The 23,604-nt window shown below is 40.1% G+C and overlaps 2 protein-coding genes across 13 annotated transcripts in view; one reads left to right on the top strand and one right to left on the bottom strand.

The window, feature by feature from the left end:
* Positions 1-23,604, top strand: part of MCM10 (minichromosome maintenance 10 replication initiation factor) — a 106,113-nt gene that overhangs the window by 22,175 nt on the left and 60,334 nt on the right. For 5 of the 12 annotated variants that reach the window (XR_005355300.1, XM_038530101.1, XM_038530100.1 and 2 more), the window contains exons 15-20: positions 7-151; positions 1,164-1,282; positions 2,987-3,100; positions 5,446-5,591; positions 15,389-15,431; positions 15,518-15,617. Coding sequence is in view for 10 of the 12 variants with exons in the window: in XM_038530101.1 (XP_038386029.1) it covers positions 7-151; positions 1,164-1,282; positions 2,987-3,100; positions 5,446-5,591; positions 15,389-15,431; positions 15,518-15,601 (651 nt within the window). In the remaining 2 variants the exon portion in view is untranslated. Of the gene's footprint in view, positions 1-6; positions 152-1,163; positions 1,283-2,986; positions 3,101-5,445; positions 5,592-15,388; positions 15,432-15,517; positions 16,131-16,481; positions 17,552-21,697; positions 21,782-23,604 lie in introns of those variants that run through there. The other 7 variants (XM_038530104.1, XM_038530102.1, XM_038530103.1 and 4 more) reach the window with 3 other exon arrangements.
* The window catches only part of UCMA (upper zone of growth plate and cartilage matrix associated), a 34,807-nt gene continuing 12,076 nt past the window's right edge, over positions 874-23,604 (bottom strand). The window contains exons 5-6 of the mRNA XM_038530108.1: positions 15,997-16,037; positions 874-1,181 (exon numbers count right to left, since the gene is read on the bottom strand). Coding sequence (XP_038386036.1) covers positions 16,018-16,037 — 20 coding nt within the window. The 3' untranslated portion in view covers positions 874-1,181; positions 15,997-16,017. The remainder of the gene's footprint in view (positions 1,182-15,996; positions 16,038-23,604) is intronic.

Here is a 23,604-nt window from a genome sequence, read left to right as displayed (position 1 = left end):
TTCTAGTTAGCTGCTATAACCAAATTAAGAGCAAAAGGCCAGATTCTGACAAAAACAGACCCAAACAGCATTAAAAAGAAGCAAAAGGACCCCCAGGATGTCCTAGGAGTGAAGGACCGTGTAGAAAAGAACCACAACTTTTCTCCTGAAGGTACTGTGGGTTTTAGAGTTAGCAGTGGGAAGGCCGCCGCCATCTGTAAGATGTTCTAAACCATAACCAGCATCCCTGATACCAGAAGTTTTTGTTTTACTTAAATTTGCCTCTATTACAGTACCTAAATAGAATTTCTGCAACTGGAATTGACCTTTTTTTTTTTTTTAATTAGTTTATTTATTTATTTATTTGAGACCGAGAGAAAGAGAGAGGCAAAGACACAGGTAGAGGAAGAAGCAGGCTCCATGTAGGGAGCCTGATGTGGGACTCGATCCCTGGTCTCCAGGATCACACCCTGGGCTGAAGGCGGAGCTAAACCGCTAGTGCCACTGGGGCACCATTTTCAATGATCACATTAAGTTGAAGTGAAATTATACACAATCTAAAAGCTTAAGGAAAAGATTACTTGGGACGCCTGAGTGGCTCCGTGGTTGAGCATCTCCCTTCAGCTCAGGACATAATCCTGGGGTCCAGGGATCGAGTACCACATCCGGCTCCCCACAGGGATGCTGCTTCTTCCTCTACCTATGTCTCTGCCTCTCTGTGTGTTCTCATGAATAAATAAATAAAATCTTAAAAATAAATAAGAAAATGATTACTTATTAGATCTTTGTACAGAGATATATTAGTATAAAGATTTACTTTGAAAGAAGTAGAATTTGTTTCCAAATTGCTATTTTTATTTTAAAAACTATGAAGTTGGCGGTGACATTTTATTATCGGTTTGTAAAAAGGAGTTTTCTTGACATTACTTATCATCATAGTCTGTTCCTGTCTTAAGAATGGAAGAGATTCTAATCCAGTGGTTAAATCTGCCATTCCCCATATGCTAGGGCCTACTTGTCAGCTCACTCCTCAAGAGTTTTTCTCTGCTGGTACCGATTGGGGTAAATTAAATTTGAAGGGCCTTGTTGTCAGAGATGGAGAGAACAGGAAGAAGCTGAGTCCATGAGGCTCCTTGGCTTCCTGAAATTTCTCAGTGACGGCTACTGTTTCCTTTCTGCTCTAGCTGAAGATGAGTTGGAGCCTGCCAGGAAAAAAAGGAGAGAACAACTTACCTACCTGGAATCTGAAGAATTTCAGAAAATTCTAAAAGCAAAATCAAAGCACACAGGAATACTCAAAGAGGTAAAAGCCAAAAAAAGGTCAAAAATGATAGTGCTGCCCTTCAGACTCGCACTTTGTCATGGGACTAAGAAGAATATTTCTTCGACCTCAGCCAAGACATAGTTTTGTCTGAGTTGACTTCAAGGAACAGGAACATTCTTGATAGAATTTAGCTTTGCCTCTGTCCTTGTGAAGAATATCATTTATCTTAATTTTAATAGACATCGATGTTATAAAAATGTTGCTTTCTAGGTATAGCTTTGAATTTATCTTTCAGTGGTTTGCCACTATAGCTGTTCTTTTGAATATCAGTATAGGGGTACCTGAGTGGCTCAGTAGGTTAAGTATCTGCCTTTGGCTTAAGTCATGATCCCAGGCTGGGATTGAGCACCGAATTGGGCTCCCTGCTCAGCGGGGAATCTGCTTCTCCCTCTGGCTCCCCTCCTCCACTCTTACCCTCTCACTCTGTCTCTCTCAAATAAATAAATAAGCTTTTCCCAAAAAAGGGTATCCATATCCTATGTGTAATGTAAAAATGAGAAAAGGAAATATTTGTATTAAAAATATATATTTGATTACATAAACATGTAGGCACAACTATCCCAGAAGAAATAAGAAAGTTGTCAGAGGGTTGGGTTATAAACGTAAATAAGACAAATAGAAATGAAGCCTTAGGTGTGGGTTTTTTTGGTTACTTAAATACCATGGGTCTGTTTCTCTGACAGTGTGATTTTTTTTTTTTTTTTTTAACAATAAATACTCCAGGGAACCTTTTGAACACACCAAACTATGGTTGTCCCTCTATATACACGAGTTGCCTAGTGTGCTCTTGGTATATTCAATGTATATTTGAATGATGCACAAATGTTGTAGGGTCGTATATAAAGCAGTTAGTTTTGAGAGTTATAATGGGGTTTTTCATCCACATGGGTACCTTCTAAAACAGTCAAATGAATCCTTTCATATCAAGGGACTGTTTGGTGCATTGCGGGTGCAGTTTCCCTGGTCCCTGCGAGTAGCAGGGAGGGGTAGCAATCATTGGGATAACAAAACAAGGGCTCCCACCAATTTTTACGGTGTCTCCATTAGTGCCAGTACTCTGAATGCTCTGCTCTGAATGTTGTGCTTTTGATAAAACTACTGACTAATCAGACAGTTGTGTATCCTACCACTCTACCAGACCAGAAACTTGGCCCGAAGAGGTGCCGAGGCCATCCCTGAGAGGTTGCAGAATTGAGCTCCTGGTCTTTGCATCCACCAGAAGCCTTGGGCCTTGTGCAGCTGCACTAACTCCCGAGCTCTGAATATCTCTTCCCTCACCCAAGGATGGCTCCTGCCAAGTGCTCGGTCTAGAAAATAGTATCAAATAGACTCGGCTGTCATAAGTGGAGAGGCACTGAATACCTTCCATAGCTTGAGTCTATACGGGCACAGGAGAAATAATTCCCTTCTGGTGCACACACTCAATGTGATGACGCTGTTAATAATGTTAGTATTTAAGTTTGTATTTCGTGTTTTAAAAATCACCAGGTGCCTTCAAACCAGTTCTTGGAAAAAGTAAGAGCTTATGTCTACTTATGATCATCTTTTGGTTTGCAGTTCTTTGAGTTCTTATCAGGTGTCCTCATAACAGCTTGTCTCTGGTGGTTTTTACTATTATTGAATTGGTGCCTGAGTACAAGTTGGATTTGGTGCAAGGTCTCTTGTATGCCTTGTCATTTCCAGGCTGAGGCTGAGCTGCAAGAACGCTATTTTGAGCCATTGGTGAAAAAAGAACAAATGGAAGAAAAGATGAGAAGCATCAGAGAAGTGAAATGTCGAGTAGTGACATGCAAGACGGTGAGTGGAGGAGATGGTTCTAACCCTGGGCCCTATTCTGAGCTGTTGTGACTCAGCAGAACATGGAGATATATAGGATATGGGGCCATGTCTTGTGACTGGAGTCCTGCACAGGTCATTTAATTAGGCTGGAAACCAAGTGGTTCACGACAGCCAAGGACCTGGCTGCCAGCTGACTTGGTCTCTGAGCTCTGGTGGCAGAGCAGTGGCAGTGAGATTCTTCTCTCATTTGACCACAGCTCCTGGTTCTGCAGGCAAGCCTTGAACGTTGGATCCAAGTTATTCTTAACTGTCCTTCTCAAGTTTCTAGCACATCCATAGTCCGTGGTTCACATTCCTGGGACATGTATGATTTCCTTTGGCATCACATGTTATGACCAACTACTATTGTTCCTTTCTACTCAGGGCTTAACTTGCTAAATTGAATCTCAAGGCAAAGTGTAAATTGCATTATTTTCAGTGTTTGCAGAATTTTTACACTAAATCCATTAGAAAAATGATAATACCCTTGTCCATCAACATTGACAAATAGGACCAAAAAATAGTTCTTGCAACAGTATCCTTTCATTACCACTCATTTTATACTGCCTGGCTAATCTTCCTTGTAAGCATACATAAGAGGAGGAAGAGGCTTAGCTTACCAAGTACAATTTTCTCTGTCTTTATTCCTTTTCAAACCTCTGACTCTCCTTTACATACATACGTACATACATACATACATACATACATTTATTTTTTATTTTTTTATTTAAGATTTTATTTATCCATTCATGAGAGACACAGAGAGAGAGGCAGAGACACAGGCAGAGAGAGAAGCAGGCTCCATGCAGGGAGCCTGATGTACGACTCAATCCCAGGACTCCAGGACCACACCTGGGGCCGAAGACAGATGCTTAACTGCTGAACCATCCAGGGATCCCCTCTCCTTTACATTTAGAGGATGGCCCTGAACCAGCTGTCACCCCAAAAGGCAGGGCTGCCTTTGAAAGTTCAGAATAAGTAACAGTTTTACTTCAGATTAACAGATTTTATGCTGATACAATGGCAAATCTAAGGACATAGCTGGTGTTAGTTTCCCATTGCTGCCCAAACAAATAACCACCACCTTGATTGTTTTAAAAGACACAACTTTTTTATTTTGCTCTTCTGTAGTCTCTGTGGGTCTCACAGGATTAAAATCCAGGTCAGCCAAGACTGTGTTCCTTTTGGAGGTTCTAGGGGAGAATCCATATACTTGCCTTTCCAAGCTTCTGGATCCCACTCATTATTCTTTGGCTTGCAGCCACTTCCTCCATCTTCAGAGCCAGCCATGGCAGGCCCAGCCCTTTTATCACATCCTCTGACTGCCTCCCTATGGTATTCCACTTCCATTTTTAAGAGCCCTTAGGATTCCATTGGGCCCGTCTGATAATCCAGGATCATTTCCCAATCTTAAAATCCCTCTTTGCCACATTATCTAAAATGCTCATGGGTTCTAGGGAGTAGGGTATGTATGTCTTGGGCGGGAGCATCTGTTCTACCTACTACAGCTGGCATACCACTCTGCTCTGTATTTTTATGAGGCTGCCAGAACCAAAAGTTACCAGAAACCATATGGTCTGTCCCAGCACCTACCTGTTTCGACGTTCACCCTTCATATCCTTCCTTCCTTTCATTTAAATGTCTCATACAATTCCATTTATGCCAAATACAAAACCAGACAAATGAATCTCTGCTGTTAGAAAGCAGGGTAGTGATTATGATTGGAAGGGGGCATGGGGAGGGCTTCAGAAGTACTGGGGAGGTTCTCTTAGTATGGTGCTGCTTTTTGTTCCTATTTTATTCAGTCATTCTGAGGATCAGAATTACAAGTCAATTATTATCATCTCCATTTGATTTTGCTGCCTGTGAAAGAGGAGTAATTATAAGCTTACATCCTTTTCTGAGGCTTTTTAAGAGGAAATGCAAGGGCTACTGCATAGGCCCCACTGTCGGTGTCCTATAACCAAGCAACTGGAGTGAATTTAGGACAGACCTAATGAAGCTATTGAGAGGTTCCCAGTGCTTTTGTCTTGATGTTACAGAAGGTTATTGTACTTCATTCCTGCCCCAAAATTGTGTCAAACACAAGAAAAAGTGGCATCATTCTGCAAGACTTGAGAAATCATAGGCATCACCACAGCTAGTAGATAAGGCGGTGCTCATAGCTACCTGGGTGGTGGTAAGAAAACAGATAAGCTCTGCTCATAGCTACCTGGGTGGTGGTAAGAAAACAGAAGTTCTCTGGAACAGAACACCCTCCTAACAGCCAGTTTCTCCTTCAAAGCTCTTGACCAAATGTGTACCCTTCTATTGATTATATGCAGTGCGCCTATACCCACTTGAAGCCTTTGGAGACCTGCATCAGTGAGCAGCACGACTACCACTGGCATGACGGCATAAAGAGGTTTTTCAAGTGTCCCTGTGGAAACAGAAGCATCTCCCTCGATAGGCTCCCCAAAAAGCACTGCAGGTAGGATTGCCTGGTGTTCTTTAACCTTCTTTCCAGTTCCCATATGATGCCATTCTACTGGAACATTGGTCAGTCCATTTTGAGGGTCAGGCCTTCTTTCCATCCCTCTCACAGCTCCGGGTCATCTCTAAAAGCTCATGGAGAGAAGGGACCCTTCCCTTGTCACTGCTTTATCCCCAATACTTGGTATAGTGCCCACCCCATGGTGGGTCCTGACAAATGCTTGTTGAATAGATGACAGAAGTCATTTCTCTGAATGTCCTGGAGTTGCTGGGACAAGAACTAGGGAATCAGAACCAGGATATAATCTTAGAGCCATGAGCTAACTAATTTCTGTGGCCACTTTTGCCTTGGGAGCATTGGTGGAGCATTGGTTGATATTCCCTTTAGGATATCTATTCCATTCAGTTTTTCTAGTTGTTCTCAAAGCACTTGTCTAAGGTCTATCCCACTCAGAAGTAGAATTAGGATCACATTTAAGTGAATAAAACAATTTTGTGGAAACTAATAATAATGTCTTTTGTGGGGACTAATAATGTCTTTATATATGAAGTCATCCCTTTTTAAGATCATGAAGTATCTTTCCATTTATTCATCTAATCCTCTGGCTTTTATTAATTTTTAGAATTATCTCCACTTCAGATGTTGAATATTATTAATTCTTAGATGAATCTCGTTTTTGTTGATGCTGTGAATGGCAACTTATTTTTTAGTATTTTGTTGTTGCTTATTGGTGTAGAGAAATGTTATCAAATTTTTTATATGTTGATCTTGCCTCTGGCAAGCTTATTAAACTCTTATTAAACTAGTAATTTGTCTGTTAATTTCTCTATGTAGTTCATCATCCACAAACAGGCAGTTTTACCTGTCTTGTTCTCATCCTTAATACCCTCTATTTCTTTGTCTTTCCCAATAGGGTTGGCCAGACCTCCAATACTTTGTTAAATAATAGTGATGATAATGGGCTTTCATTTCTTTATCTTTAAGTGAATATATCCTTCACAGATTTCTCCTCCAAGTGTAGCCTTTACCAACTTAAGGAAAGTTCTTGTTATTTCCAGTTTACCAAGATTGTGAGTAGATATCTTTTTTTCATTTTATGATCTTATCCTTTAGCTTATCAGTGTGTTGTTACTGACTGATTTCTATATGTATTTTGCATATTAACCCCTCATCTGATAGATGACTGGCAAACATTTTCTCCTGTTCTATAGGTTGTTTTTTCATTCTGTTACTTGTTTTTTTTGTTTTGTTTTGTTTTGTTTTAAGATTTTATTTATTTATTTATTCATAGAGATGCAGGGAGAGAAAGAGAGGCAGAGACACAGGCAGAGGGAGAAGCAGGCTCCATGCAGGGAGCCCGACGCGGGACTCGATCCCAGGTCTCCAGGATCACGCCCTGGGCTGCAGGCGGTGCTAAACCTCTGCGCCACCGGGGCTGCCCTCATTCTGTTACTTGTTAATTTTGCTATGCAGAAGCTTTTGAGTTTTGATGTGGTCCCATTTGTTGATTTTTTGCTTTTGTTGCTTGAGCTTTTGGCATCGTGTTCAAAAAATCAGTGCCAAAACCAATGTTGATGAGCTTTTCCCCTACATTTTCTTTTAAGAGTTTTATAGTTTCAGATCTTACATTTAAGTGTTCCATCCATTTCAAGTTAATTTTTGTGAGGGATGTGAGATAATGGTCCAATTTCCTTGTTCTGACTGTGTTTCTCCAATTTTCCCAGCACTGCTGGTTGAAGAGACTGTCCTTTCCCCATTGGATATTCTTGGCTCCTATGTTGAATAGCAGTTGAAATATTAGTTGACCATATATACTGGGATTTAAATCTGGGCCTTCTGTTTTACTGGTCAATATATCTATTTTTGTGCCGATATCATACTGTTTTTATTACGATAGCTTTGTAGTATAATGTGAAATCTGGAAGCATGATGTCTCCAGCTTTGTTCTTTTTTCTCAGCATTACTTTGACTATTGAGGATCTTCCCTGGGTCTGCACAATTTTTAGAGTTTGCATTCATTTGTTCTTCTGTCTCTCTCTTTGAAGAATGCCTTTAGTATTTTGATAGGGATTACATTGAATGTCTGCAGATTCCTTTGGGTAGTTTGGCCATTATAACAATATTAATTTTTTCAGATCAATGAACTGTGGGTTGTCTTCCCATTCATTTGTGTCTTCAGTTTCTTTCAGGAAAGTCTCGTAGATTTCCATTCACTTCCTTGGTTAAATTTGTTACTAAGCCTTTTATTGTTTTTGAGTATATCCTGAGTGTAAAGGAAGGCAATTGATCTCTGTGTGTTTATTTTTATTTATTTATTTATTTATCTATTTTTTTTTTAATTTTATTTATTTATTCATGACAGAGAGAGGCAGAGACACGGGAAGGGGGAGAAGCAGGCTCCATGCAGGGAGCTGGATGTGGGACTCAATCCCGGGTCTCTGGGATCTGCCCCTGGGCCAAAGACAGCGTAAACCGCTGAGCCACTGGGGCTGCCCTGTGTGTTGATTTTTTATCCTGCTGCTCTACTGATATTGTTAATTAACTCCAGTGTTTTTTTTTGGGACTGACTCTGGGATTTTCTACATATAAGATATGTCATCAGCAAATAGTGACAATTTTACTTGTTCCTTTCCAATTTGGATACTTTTTATTTCTTTGTCTTACCTAATTGCTCTAGCTCTAGCAAAGATTTCCAGTACTGTACTGAATAGGAATGGTGAGAGTGTGCATCCTTGTCTTGTTCCAGATCTTACAGGATATGCTTTTATTTTATCCCCTTGAGTATATAATGTTCTGAGTTTGTCATATGTGACTTTTATTATGTTGAGGTATGTTCCTCCTATACCCAATCTGTTAAGGTTTTTATTATGAAAGGGTGTTGTATTTTGTGAAATGCTTTCTCTGTATCTATCAAGATGATTGTGTAATTTTTATCTTTCATTGTGATGGATTAAATTTGTTGACTTGAAAGAAAAATAAATTTGTTGATTTGTGTATGTTGAACCATCCTTGCATCCCAGGGATAAGTCCTACTTGGTCATAGTGTATAATCCTTTTAATGTGTTCTTGAATTTGATTCACTAATGTTTTATCGAGAATTTTGATCTTTATTATTTCCTTCCTTCTGCTAAATTTGGGCTTAGTTGGTTTTTTGTTTTTCCTGGTTCCTTGAGGTATAAAATTAGATTATTTGAGATGTGTCTAATTTGTTAATATATGCATTCACTGCTGTAAACTTTCCTTTTAGAACTTCTTTTGCTGCATCCCACAATATTTGATTTGCTGTATTTCCATTTTCATTTGTTTCAAGATAATTTTTTATTTTAACCCAGTGACTGCTTAGATATGTGTTGTTAAATTTCAACATATTTGTAGATCTTCTCACTTTCCTCTTGTTGATTTCTACTTTCATACCATTGTGGTTAGAGAACACAGCTGTATGATTTAAGGTTTCTTAATTGCTAAGATTAGTATTGTGCCTGTCCTGTGATCTACTCTGGATATGCTACCTGCACTTGAGAAGAGTGCATGTTCACTGCTGTTGGATGGGTGTTCTGTATATGTCTGTGAAGTCCATTTGTTTTAAAGTGTACACCAATTTCCATGTTTCCTTGTTGATTTTCTTTCTGGGCAATCTATCCATCATGATACTGGGGTACTGAAGTCCTCTACTATTACTGTATTGTTATCTGTTTCTCCCCCTAAGATCTGTTGGTATTTGTTAATATGTCTCGGTGCTCGGATGTTGGAGCATACAGATTTACAATCATTCTGTCTTCCTGATGTATTGATTGACCCCTTTATCATGACATAATGACCTTTTTGTCTCTTTTCAGCTTGAAGTCTATTTTTGTCTGATGTAAGGATGGCTCTATTTGCCTTCTTTTGGATTCCATTTGCCAGAGATAACGTATTCCATCCTTTCACTTTGCGCCTGTGTGTTGTTAGAGCTGAGATGTGACCCCTGTAGGCAGCATATGATTGGGTCGCTTTCTTTCCATCTAGCCATTCTGTGCCTTTTGACTGATGGATTCAATCCATTTAACTCTTGGATGATTATTGATAGGTCAGGATTTACTACTCTTTTTTTCTTCTTCTTCTTCTTCTGATTTTTTGGTCTCCGCATTGTTTCCTTTTCCCATTTCTGCTTGCTTTTTAAGTTAGTAGTTTTCCATGGTGATTTGCTTAGTCTCTCGTCTTTTATGTTTTGCGTCTCTGCTCTAGATCTTTGCTTTGTGGTGACCATGAGGTTTCCATAAAACATCTCTTCAGTAAAATACTCCTTTCTCTGCTGTCAGCAATTTATCTTCACCTATAAAGCTTATGTCCTTTTTCTCTTCCTTTGATATTTTATGTCATAAATTATTTCCTTTGTGCTGTGATGTCATCACCAAGGAGTAGCCATAGTTCTTTTTAATGCTCTTTTGCTTTAACCTTTATACCATAATTAAGAGTTTAATACAATATTCCAGAAAAAATTAATTTTCTGATTCTGACCATTTATCACTTTAATCAGAGTTTCATGTATTTCTGTCTGTTTCAGCTTGAAGAGCTCCTTTCTGTGTTTCTTATTATGAGGCAGGTCTAGTGGTGATAGACTTTTCAGTTTTTGTCTGTCTAGGAAAGTCCTGATTTCTCCTTCCTACCTAAATTTAGGATAATTTTGCAGAATAGAGTATTCTTGGCTGGCAGTTTTTAATCTTTGAATATTTTTCATGTCATTCCACTCTTTCCTGGCCTGTAGAGTTTCTGCTGAGAAATCTGAGAGCCTAATCCTTTGTAGGTTTCTACCTCCACCCCACCCCACCCCACCCCCCTGTTGCCTTTAAATTTTTTTCTCTATCATTGACTTTTGACAGTTTTGATACAGTTTTCTTGGAGAGATCTTCTTGAATTGAGATAAGAAGGTGTTCAACTAGCTTCATAGACTTTGTCCAGGTTTAAGGCATTCTCAACTATTATTTCATTTAAAAACTCTGTTCATGTCCTCCTCTCTTCTCCTCCTGGAATACCCATCATTCTTACTTGAGCTTTTCCAGTGAAATCTATTTTCTACATGGAATCTCAGAGGACTTCATTTCTTTTTTAAAACATTCGTTCTCTCACCTCTCCCATCTGCATCATAAATTTTTAGGTTTCGGTCTTCTGGCTCACACATTCTCTTTTCCATCTGATTTGCTGTATTTCCAATGCATTCTTTTACATTCTCCATCTTACTTAGTTCTTCCACTCCAGAATTTGTTTAGTTCTTTTTTAGAATTTCTTCTGTGAAGTTCTTCTGTTCATTAATTTTATTTCCAAGGTCTTTCTAAGTTTCCTTGTAGCTTGCTGAATTTCTTCATAAAAGCTCTTTCAAATCTTTATCAGATCAGAATGTTCTTTGGACTCTTTTGCTGGAAAATTGTCGGGTTGTTATTGTTTTTATTTTTAATACTAAATTACTGTGATTTGTCATGGTGTCTGAGGAAGAGTGTCTCTGCCATCACATTTGATGTAATGAGCCCTTTTCTTACTTAGGCAAAGTTTTGTTCACTTTGATTCTGAACATTCAACCCCTTGGTAATTAGGAGCCTTTCTTTTGTTTTCCAGAAGGTGGCACCATAGCATGTGTATTTTGGTTTCTCTTGGCAGAGTGCACTAAAAAAGTAAATAAAAATAGAGTGGGGGGCTGTGGCCAACTAAGGGGAGGTATGTACTTAGCACTCTGGACTTTGAGTGAGCCCAGAAGTCCATGGGCCTGAATCCCTGGGCAGGCAGGAGGAGACACTTCCCTGTAGTATCTCCAGCTGAAGAAGCTGCAGGATGGTGGCGGACCCCCACTTAGCACCTTCACTCTCTACCTCCTACCAGAAGGGTGTTGCTGACCTGCCATCTCTATGACCACTCCCCTCCTTCTCTGTTTTTCCTGCTCCAGTTCACCCCTGATAACCTGGTATGCTGTGGTCAAGTACATTTTTTTTTTTTTAAGTTGTCCAATTACTTGTAAATCAAAGGGGAGAAGAAAAAGGAATAGCTCCCCTTTTGATGATCACATCACCTTCAGAAGTATCCTTTCATTCTTTGCGTAAACCCTACCTGAGGGGATCCCTGGGTGGCTCAGTGGTTTAGCGCCTGCCTTTAGCCCAGGGCGCCATCCTGGAGTCCCAGGATCGAGTCCCACGTCGGGCTCCCGGCATGGAGCCTGCTTCTCCCTCCTCCCGTGTCTCTGCTCTCTCTCTCTCTCTATCATAAATAAATAAATAAATAAATCTTAAAGGTTTGTTTTTTTTTAAAGTTAGCATTTAAAAAAAAACCTACCTGATGTTTTTTTTTTAATCTGAAATTCTATTTATCCATTCCACTCATCTCACCAGTTCTCTGTATTTAAGAGTCTGTTTTTTTTGTCTCTTTTTTTCTTTGTCCATTTGTTTTGTTTCTTTTTTTTTTTTTTTTTTAATGTTTATTTATTTATGATAGTCACAGAGAGAAAGAGAGAGAGAGAGAGGCAGAGACACAGGCAGAGGGAGAAGCAGGCTCCATGCACCGGGAGCCCGATGTGGGATTCGATCCCGGGTCTCCAGGATCACGCCCTGGGCCAAAGGCAGGCGCTAAACCGCTGCGCCACCCAGGGATCCCTCATTTGTTTTGTTTCTTAAATTTTCTCTGACTTATTTTACTTACCATTATACCCTCTGAATCCATCCATGTTGTTGTAAATGGTACAATCTTAGTCCTCTCTATGGCTGAGTAATACTGCATTGTATGTGTGTGAGTAGGTAGGTATAAGTTTCCATAATTTGATTAGTAAATAATGCTGCAGTAAACAGGGCTGCACATACCTTTTCAAATTAGTGTTTTCATTTTCTTTGGGTAAATCCAGTAGTGGGATTACTAGATCATAGGGTAGGTCTGTATTTTATTTTTTACTCCATACTGTTTTCCACAGTGGCTGCAGCAGTGTGCAGAGCACCATATCCTCAACAACACTTGTTATTTCTTGTCCTTTTGATTCTAGCCATTCTGACAGGTGTGAGGTGATATCTCGTGGTTTTGAATTGCATTTCCCTAATAATCAGTGATGTTGAGCATCTTTTCATGTGTCTGTTGGTCAACTGTGTGTCATTAGAAAAAGGTCTATGCATATCTTCTGCCCATTTTGATTGGATTATTAGTGGTTTGGGGGTTATGTCAAGGATTTCTTATTTTAGTATGCAGTTATATTCAATTAGCTAATATTTTATGAAGGTTTCAATTGCCTAGCTCCACTTATATGCAGATTTTTTTTAATAACTATGGTATAGTACCTAAATGTATTTTCTCTTAGGATTTTCTTTCTTTTTTCTTTCTTTTTAAAGATTATTTATTTATTTATTCATGAGAGACATACAGAGAGAGAGAAGCAGAGGGAGAAGCAGGCTCCATGCAGGGAGAGAGAGAGAGAGAGAGAGGCAGAGACACAGGAGGAGGGAGAAGCAGGCTCCATGCAGGGAGCCCAACATGGGACTCGATCCCGGGACTCCAGGATCATGCCCTGGGCTGAAGGTGATGCTAAACCACTGAGCCACCCGGGCTGCCCAGGATTTTCTTAATAACATGTTCTTTTCTCTAGCTGACTTTATTGTAGAAATATGTGTTAATTGACCATGATCAATAAGGCTTTGGTCAGCAGTAGGCTATTAGTAGTTAAGTTGTGGGGGGAGTCCAAAGATACATGCGGATTTTCAACTGCACAGAGGCCAGTACCCCTATTCTCTCTCATCTTCTTCAAGGGTCCACTTGTATATTTGTAAGTGAGTTAGACGTGTTTTCAACTGTAAAATTATTTAGTTCCAGGCCTGGGTTTGGGGTCCAGGAGTAGCTTGATTACCATTTCAATTTCATGGTCTCTTCTGCCAATTTCAGCTTCAGCTTTTTTTTTTTTAATTCATTTTATTTAGGTTTTCAAATATATTAACATATGGTGGTTCCTAATAAATTTTCATTGTTTTTAAACTCTTACCCCTTTTTATTAATAGGCACTTTCTATGTTTTGTGCTATTATATCTCTTCTCTTGTTTATGATCAGCTTTGACATAAGTCTTGTTATTCTCTTTCTCTTTTCAGAAAACCATCTTTTAGCTTTCTTCATATTTATTGATTTTCTTTCTGTTTTACTGATTTCTGTCTTTATCTTTCTGTCCTCCTTGTTTCTTTGGGTTTTCTCTGTATCCTTTTGACAACTTCAGCTAATTGCTTATACTCCGCTTACTAGTTTTTAACTTTTCTTGTTCCCTCGTCAATGTGTTTAAAGCTACATGTTTCCCTCTAAGGAGTCCTGCTTCAGTGTTTCCCATTACATTTGGCCTATAGTTAAAAAGTATTTCTTGGGGGACCTGGCTGGCTCAGTCAGAGGAGCTTGCAACCTCGGGGTTGTGAGTTCAGGCCTCACATTGGGTATAGAGTTTACCTAAATAAAAATTTTTTAAGTATTTTTTAATGCCTTTGATGACTTCCTGTTTCATCTAAGAGTAATACTGTTTAATTTTCAAATATAGGAGATTGATTTTTACTTTTTTTTTTTTTTTACTTTATTGACTTATTCTTAAAGGATCAAATATGATAATGAGTCTTAGGCAATTTCAAGATCTCCTTAGACTTCCCAAGAATGTCCCTCCAGGATAGTGTCACCTCCTACTTGCTTGTATTTTGTGTTTTGTTTACTTCCTGGAACTCATACTTCACTTCCAAGTTTCTCCAGGGCTGATTGGGATTGAGGAGCTCCAGACCCCATGCTAGTTCATTACCTTGTCAGGAGTTGGTTTGTGTAATTGTTACAATCTGGATTATAATTTTTCAAAGTATCTCTCTGTATATTGATACCTTTTTTTTGTATATTGATACTTCTCTGAAATATTTTAACAGCAAGAGCTTCTATAAAATTGAGGATCAGAAAAATTCCATGAATAAGTAATAAGTACAATTCACAAAGGGAAGAGCAAGATGCTTTTTCATCCTGCAGGCAGTGCTATTATTTTTGTCACAACTGCTTTTCTAGACTTTTTCTTGTCAATTCTTGATCTAAAACAGAACAAGGCAAACTTTTTCTGTCAAAGCCCAGATAGCAAATATATTATGCTTCATAAACCAGGTGGTCTGTTTCATGACTACCCAGCTTGGTGTTAGACCTCAAAAGCAATGTAGGTAATACAAAAACAAACGGACATGGCTGTGTTCAAATAAAACTTTATGTACAAAAGCAGGTAGCTTTATTTCAGCAGAGTGAACGTTGTGGAAAAATAAGCTTTCTGTGTAGTAGCCATATCTCTTCTCAGGGTTGGACTCGAACAAAAGTCTCTAGGCCCTCTGAACAATAAGAGAGTAAACATCTTTAAGTTTGAAAAGGGAGGAAGGATTGGGCAGATCAGAAGGAAGATTCAACTTCTCTTATCACAAGCTTTTAGTTCCAGAAAAGGGGAACGGGGGAAGCCAAAACTACATGGCATCAGAGGGCTAGCTTCATATTCTGTGTCTCTTTCTGATGCCCATCAGTAGAAGCCACTCTTGTGTTTATCACCTGCCATGTGCATACCCTGTTACACTATGATTTCATATTCCATCTTTGAAGTATCTAGCTTTTTACAAAAGATCTGAAGACTATCTCTCAAATCATTGGACTCTGTATTTTCAGTAGCGTTAGAACGTAACCTGTAATATGAGTGTTACCTCATCTTTTGTTTGGATGGCAGGTTCTCTTCCTGCAAGTGCAGTGAACCCAGTTGTTTTTAAGTATCAGCCCATACTTCACCATTGAGTGAATCTCATCTGTTCTGTTTCAGTAACTGTGGCCTCTTCAAGTGGGAACGAGATGGAATGCTGAAGGTAGGTCATTTGCAAGGTAACCAATTTTAGTGATCTGTGCAAATAATGTTGATCCATTTCTCACTAAACTATTTTCATTTTTCTAGGAAAAAATGGGCCCAAAGATAGGAGGAGAAACCCTATTACCAAGAGGAGAAGAACATGCCAAATTTCTGAATAGCCTTAAATAGCCCTGACTTCAAACAGGTACCCACGACCTACATTGTTTCTTACGGCTCTGGAAAAGCAAGGGTATTGGCTCCGTATTGCTCATATTCCTGATTGACACAGTCCAAACAAGTACTTGTTAAACCTACATGTTTTGCCTACTTAAATTTGGTATCAAAGCAACAAAACAGAAAATAACAATGATCTTTAAGTGATGAATCAAATTACTGTTTTCTCCCATGTTCTTGCTACTGATGGCTGCATTTGTGCAGATTTTTTGCTCAGAAACTGAAAGGTAAATTGAGAGCTGTGTTGCTGTATGTCTTGGGTTATATAATGTGTAGCGTTGCTTCTTGATCAGAGTAAAGTTCTCGTATTTATATGGGCAAACAAAAGTAAAAGAATTAATTTAGCTCACCCTGGATAGGTTGTGTGACTTCTAGGCTTCTGTTTTCTTACCTAGAAAATGAGGAGGCTTGGAGTAAATGATGTTGAAGTGTACTTTTCAGCACTCAAATTCTGCAAATAATACAACTTTTCCCATATGGATAATTATATTCATCAACCTTGATATAATCTTGATATATTGACATCAAAGCCAGATTCCTTCTCTCAATTCCATTCTTACCTTTCTTTTGCTTTTCAAATATAATAATTCACTGCCTCATGTGGCATTTAATTCATATTTATATGGTTTGTGCCTTTACAATATTGTGGAGCTCTTTAATAGAAACACCTAAAATCTCATCATTCTAAAGTACACAGCTTTGTTTAAATGTGGCTTAAAGAAACTTCAAAACCTCTAACCAAAATGAATGCAGAGTTTAAGAAGGTGTGAACAATGAAAAACAAAAACGGCACCTGGGTGGCTCAGTGATTGAGTGTCTTCTGCCTTTGGCTCAGGTCATGATCCCGGGGTCCTGGAATCGAGTCCTGCATCAGTCTCCCTGCAGGGAGCCTGCTTCTCCCTCTGCCTATATCTCTGCTTCTCTATGTCACTTATGAATAATAAATAAAATCTTGAAAAAAAGAAAAACAGAAACATCTCTGAAAGACAGGGAGTTTGAGATTTGCAGATATATTTTATCATACACATCAAGAATTGTAGGTCAAACCTTGTTCAAAGTAGCACCCAAAAAAATGCTGTTTAGGAGATTCCTACACCTGGGCAACCTGCTTTTCCAAGTGAATGCTGATACCATCCAAAGATCGAGTAAATTGGTAAGATTATTATATTGGGATTTTAAATTCTATCTAGAAATAGATCAGGTTTCCCCCATGATGGTATTATGGTAAGGCATAATGCTTACAGGAGCTCATTGTGGGAAATGTTTGTTTTCAAGAGCCAGAACACATTGTACATGCCTTAGATTTCATCAAATTCTGCTCAATAGGAGTAGAAGGTGCTGTGTCTGACCCTTTGCATTCCTCCTAGGGTTATATTGTAAAAGGTATATTTTTAGGAGTATTTCACTTCCCAGGAGCTGTTTGTTTTAATTTTTAACTAATGAAGAAAAGAATAAAGTGTTTGATTCTTAATAAGGACCAAAGGCACTTGAAACTGTGATATTTTTAATGGCTTAGTTAGTTTATGCCATAAACTTAAATTAGAACAATGTATGTGAAGAAGTGCCTGACAAGGACTTGAACACCAGCAATCCCATTCATATGAAAGAAACGTACACATTCCTGTTGGACCCAAGGGCGCCATAAGAGTCTCCCCGTTCACTTGTATATCATAAATAAGTATTATAAGGTACTATAATAATTTAAAAAAATCATCAAATTCTCAGTTACTCTAGATGTTGGAGGGCTTTCATTGGAGGTCTCATAGAGTACTCAACGATGAGAAGGGGCGGAGGGCCAGAAGGGGAACTTACTTGTTTGGATTGAAATTATGATTCATCAGTGAGATCAGTCTTTTAATACTATTCTGTTTATCAATGTATTAAATGCTTTTATATAAGTCCAAACATGTGTTTAATTTTTCCTTACCCTGTCATTGGCAATGTAGGGTTTATTATGTGATCATAGTCCATCCAAACAGAGGAAGTACACAGTGATCTAAATTAGCAAACAAAAACTTTTTAGCAAAGTTGACAGGAAGAGATAACATGAACTGGACTTTTACGTAAAATGAATGAGGATGCAAGTGAAGCTTGATGTGTATAGCAGATTAAATGTGCCTGAGGGGATCCCTGGGTGACGCAGCGGTTTGGCGCCTGCCTTTGGCCCAGGGTGCGATCCTGGAGACCCGGGATCGAATCCCACATCGGGCTCCCGGGGCATGGAGCCTGCTTCTCCCTCTGCCTATGTTTCTGCCTCTCTCTCTCTCTCTCTCTCTGTGTGTGACTATCATAAATAAAAAAAAAAAAAAATTTAAATGTGCCTGAGAACGTGGATTTTTAAAGTTTTGTTTTTTTTTTTTTTTTTTTTTTTATTTATTTATGATAGTCACACAGAGAGAGAGAGAGGCAGAGACACAGGCAGAGGGAGAAGCAGGCTCCATGCACCGGGAGCCCGACGTGGGATTCGATCCCGGGTCTCCAGGATCGTGCCCTGGGCCAAAGGCAGGCGCCAAACCACTGCGCCACCCAGGGATCCCAGAACGTGGATTTTTAAAAGTCAGGAGAGTAAATCTGTTTGCCTAAGTGTGTCACTCATAGGAGCACATCAGAGCTGTCCTTGACAGGTAAAATAGACATCTGATCCCATGGGTAGATGTTTGGAAACAATACAGCTCTCAAGGATGGATGGCTCAAAAAATGAAATTCTATATTCACCAATATTGAGGAAAAAAACAGTGATATATCTAAAGAAAATAATAGATACAAAATGGAAGAAATAGGTTGATTTAATAGCAGTTTGTGGAAAAGTTGTGAAAGTTTTAAAATTTAAAAGAAGCTGAGGGGCACCTGGGTGACTTGGTTAAGCTGCTGGCTCTTGGATTTTGGGTTTTTGTTGTTGTTTTTTTAATATATTTTATTTATTTATTCATGAGACACACAGAGAGAGAGGCACAGACACAGGCAGAGGGAGAAGCAGGCTCCATTCAGGGAGCCCAACGTGGAACTTGATCCCAGGTCCCCAGGATCCCGCCCTGGACTGAAGGCAGTGCTAAACCGCTGAGCCACCAGGGCTGCCCAAAGATTTTTTTTTTTTTTTTTTTTTTTTTAATTTATTCAGAGAGAGACAGAGAGGCAGACACAGGCAGAGGGAGAAGCAGGCTCCATGCAGGAAGCCTGATGTAGAACTTGATCCCCGGTCTCCAGGATCACACCCCGGGCTGCAGGTGGCGCTAAACCGCTGCGCCACCGGGGCTGTCCCTGGCTCTTGATTTTGGCTCAGGTCATGATCTTGGGGTCCTAGGATCAAGGCCGGAATCAGGCTCCACACCGGGCTGGGAGTCTGCTTAAGGATGCTTTTTCTCCTCCTCTCACTCTCCCTCTTGCTCACCTTCCAGTCAAATAAATAAACCTTAAAAAAAAAATGTTGACAGTATAGACACAACGCCAAACTGTATAGATCAAAATGAGAATGAGCCCTGCTGTGCCCTACACAGGTTAGACCACACAGACTTACATTTTGTCTTACATTTTGTAACCTTGTTTTAAGTGTGTTTCTGTTTAGACACCATTTTAAATAAATATTGTTGATACACTAATGTGGAGCTCACAGAAAGCAGCACTGTAAATCATGACTGAATGAAGCTGATCTTAGCACATATATCTTCTCCACATGGCACACCACACAACCTTCCTCTACTGAAGAACACTAGATAACACTTAAACCATTATGCTCAGGGCCATTTTGAACAGCAAGATCATCCACAAAAAGCACAAAAATGTGAAAAACATGACAAAAAAGGACATTTGCTTACAGTATCAGGGCTGAAATGAGCAAGAATGTCAGTTTGACACCAGCTGGGAGTGTGTACATTGGGTAACTCATTTTTCATTGCTCTGCACATACATAGATGACCAGAAAGACCCCACAAGTAATGATTTTGGGGTTACTAATAAATTTTAGCAATTAAGGGAATCCACGAATAATAAGCGACTGTATGATTTTTTTCCAAAACAAGACCAGATTGAGTGTGTCTCCTTTTTGCAGAATTAGGAAATTGATTTAAGGGATTCGAAAATGTGAGTTGAAACTCCGATTGGAACAAAGGCTGTGGTAATATTGCTTGAGCCAAGACTTCTCTTTTGGTATCTTTCTTTCCAGTTTTAGTATCTGTGCTGCCGAAGCAAGCAAATATTGGTCTTTTTCTTAATCAGCTTTAGTAAGGCCTAAATTTCACATAGTAAAGGCACACATTTTAAGTGTATGATTCATTAAGTTTTGATGAATACAGACATCCAGGTAAGCACCACCACAAGCAAGATGTAGGACATTTCCATCCCATCAGCAGGTTTTGCGATTTCCCTGTTTTCCACCCCCATCACAGATCCGCTTTCTATCCCTGAAGTTTCAACCTGCCTTTTGAGCCTCACTTAAATAGAATCCTGCAGAACACCCCCTTGTATTTGGCTTCCTTCATTCAGTGTATTTCAAAATGTATCCGTGTAGGTGCATGGATCAGTAATTCATTGTTTTTTTATTGCTGAGTATTTTGCTGGATGGATATGCCCCACAATTTATTTATTCACCTGTTGATAGACATTTGAGTTAAGAGTATTTCCAGTTTGGGGCCATTATGAATAAAGCCTCTACCAATATTCAGGTAGAAGTCTTTCTTTGGTTATGTGTTTTTGTCTCTTAGGTTAAATATCTAGGGATGGGATTTCCAGGTCAAATGGTAAGTATATGTTTAGCTTTTTTAAAAAAAAAGCTGCTAAACCAGGGTGGTTCAATTGGTTAAGCATCTGACTTCAGCTCAGGTCATGGTCCTGGGGTCCTGGGATCAAGCCCTGCATCAGGCTCCCTGCTCAGTGGGGAATCTGCTTCTCCTTCTCCCTGTGCCCTTTCCCTCTGCCCCTCAAATGAATAAATAAAATATTTTTAAAAAAGGAAAGAAAGAAACTGCCAAAATATTTTTCTAAAGGAGTTGTACTGGGGCGCCTGGGTGGCTCGGTCAGTTACATATTGACTCATGATTTCAGCTCAGGTCATGATCTCAGGGTTGTGAGATCAAGCCTGCCTTAGGCTCTGTGCTGGGCATGGAGCCTGCTTAGGATTCTCCCTCTCCCTCTGTCCCTCCCCCTGCCTCTCCCCCTTGCACACGCTCTCTTTCTCTTAAAAAAACATTTAAAATAATGAGTTTTGAAGGCACCAGGCTTGCCTCAGTGGAGCATGCAACTCTTGGCCTTGTAGTTGTGAGTTTAAGCCCCACATTGAGTATAAAGGTTACTTAAAAATAGATAAAATCTTAAAAAGTAATAAAATAAATAAATAAAAATAATGAGTTTTTGCCAATTCATCCTTCAACAAATTTGTTTTTAACCACTTACCTGGAATCCCTATAGGACTAGGGGAGAGTAATGAAAGAACAGAGGAGTCCAAAAGGCCACACTTTTGACAAGGCCAGTCCCTAATAAAGTATAAATTGCTTCATTACTGATTTCCTAGTAAATGTGGGTGCCCAGATTCCCGCTCGTGTTACCTTTGGCATGTTTGTCCCTACCCAGGAAAAATGACTGATTGGTTTTCAGTGAAGGAATTCTGGGTGGAATTTGAAAATATTGAGGTATAATGGGGTCCTTGTTAAGGATGGGGGTAAAACGAGGTAATAGATTGCTTTTTTTTTTTTTTTTTTTTTTTTGTCAGAGTTCTTTATCAAGGGCCAACGTGCCAAGCATAGCCATTGAAGAGGCAAAGACAGACCGTTTTATTGTCTTAAACTGGTTATTCAACCCCACTGTCCTGGATTCTTGACATCAGTATGGCCTGAGCATTCCTTCCTGCTGGTGTGGGTGGCTGTGGGTCTGAATCCATCAGCTGCCCTCTACCTAGTTGCTGGACCTTTTACCAGAAGGCATTTAGATGTGTTATCACCAGTAGGACGCAAAATGTGGCTCCTCCATTTTCATGGCTAAGGTGGAGAGCAGTGCTTTGCTTTTTCTTTTTGTTTACATAACTTGGATGTGTAAACACACACATTCCCCCTTGTCAATTAGGGTTACCAACCGAACGGCTCAGAGACTGGATCTGGCCAACCAAGAAGACTGTTTCAGTTCCATGTGGTTGATGTAAAGTACAAGGTACTTTCACCTGTACCCCTGACCCAGCAAGCAGCTTGCGGACTGGCCTCGGGATCAGAGCGAGCCGTCAGCTCAGCTTGCAGTGCTTGTGCCCAACTACCAGCCCTAGTTGGTTGACTCACCAGGTCTTCTCTCATTTAGTAACCCAGCTAAGGACAGGGATGTGTTGCTCCTACATGCCTCTCAGCGAGAATTTCTCATCTAGGTGTGTGATTAGGCACTACAATGAGGAGCCCCACGCGCTAGAGCAAGACAGAGGCAGGGATCTGGTCTGCCAGTCAGGGGTGCAGTAGGAAGCAGATGGGAGCCCACGCATGCATCTCCTGCCCAACAGTTCAGAGAGGAACCTCTCTGACCTTTTTTTCTACACAAGCTGATGAATGTCTCCAGTTGAGATCAGAGATGGGAGGTGGCTAACAGCAGGCAAACTCCATTCCTTTCTGTTGAGATTTATGTTTTGAAACTTCGAACTCTCCCTTCTCAAGTAATTTGTCTCATCAGGTAATAAGTAAAAATAATAATAAAATATTGAGCCATCTGCAGAGTTTCTCATTTAAGGCTGCTGGTCCTTCCATTGAGGCTTTGGGGTTGTTGGTAGAAATGTATGGCTGCTATACATGGGTGTGATTTGGAGGCTAGACCTGAAGGGGATGTTTGCTGTCTGAGGAAACCCCATGGATTGCATATCCTGAAAGAGTTCCCCCTTCCTAGCCTTTCCCCCAATATTCTCAGTCGGCTTGGTATAGGAAAGGATTGGCAGATGTGTACAGTGACAGCGCATAGAATGTCTTCGAAGAGAAACCTGATTTATCCAGTTTAACGTGTATAAGTCCTGACCCATCATTTCATTTCCAGAGGTTTGTCTTATTAATAGAGGCATGGGTAAGTAAAGTGGCATTTTCACTGACATGCAAAGGGAGCAAAGACACACACAAACACCCCACACACACCCACACACACACACACTCGGGCCATGTGATGAAAATACAAAATGGGTTTATTGAGAGATAACTTAGGAGCCCAGACAATTACCTGAGCACCCCCTACCCCTTGCCTCCCAAAGAAGTGTGCTTACGCTGCAGAGAGCCATACCAGCTGCACCGTGAGAAGGTTTATGGTAAAAGGACCTGATTCGATGATGATCTCCTTGTTTATGGAAAGAAGCAAGGAACATGCCTGTGACAATATAATAATGGGCTACGTGGTCTAACTCTTGTTAGATCTTGTTAGAAAGAGGGAGCTTTCAGGGACTTCTGGGTGGCTCAGTGGTTGAGTGTCTGCCTTCGGCTCAGGTCGTGATGTCAGTCCTGGGATCGAGTCCCACATTGGACTCCCGGCAGGGAGCTGCTTCTCCCTCTGCCTCTCTCTGCATCTCCAATTCTGAGGGAAGTTTTCCTTATTCTCCTGGTTCCCTTTTGGAAGCATTCTAGTTTGATCCAACTTAGATACCCACAGACAGTGAAGGCATATGTTGGTAGCACAGCTTTAGCATACACACTGTGGAGCATAATCAGAGTATTCCAGAGGCTCAGCTACTAGTCATCATGGTTAAGGCACATTCAACACAAGTGCGTCATGCCACTGAAAAATTGGGCACTGCTTTGGCTTTTGTGCAGGGACTTGTGCCCCAAGCCTGAATCTCCAAAGTATGAATCCCAGGACTCCTGAGAAGAGAAGGGCCCCTCCATTCCACCTGCCCAGGTGACAGCGTTTAATGATAGAGTGTGCCCTGTGCCACTGTTACCTCCCTGAGGCCAGTTCAGCTCCTGCTTGGAATTTGTGAGAGAAAATAGAGTGCTAACTATAGATGAAGTGATTTTTGG

Source organism: Canis lupus, chromosome 2, assembly GCF_011100685.1.
Source record: "Canis lupus familiaris isolate Mischka breed German Shepherd chromosome 2, alternate assembly UU_Cfam_GSD_1.0, whole genome shotgun sequence".
NCBI classification, from domain to species: Eukaryota; Metazoa; Chordata; class Mammalia; order Carnivora; family Canidae; genus Canis; species Canis lupus.
This window is presented reverse-complemented; position numbering and strand designations above follow the sequence as displayed.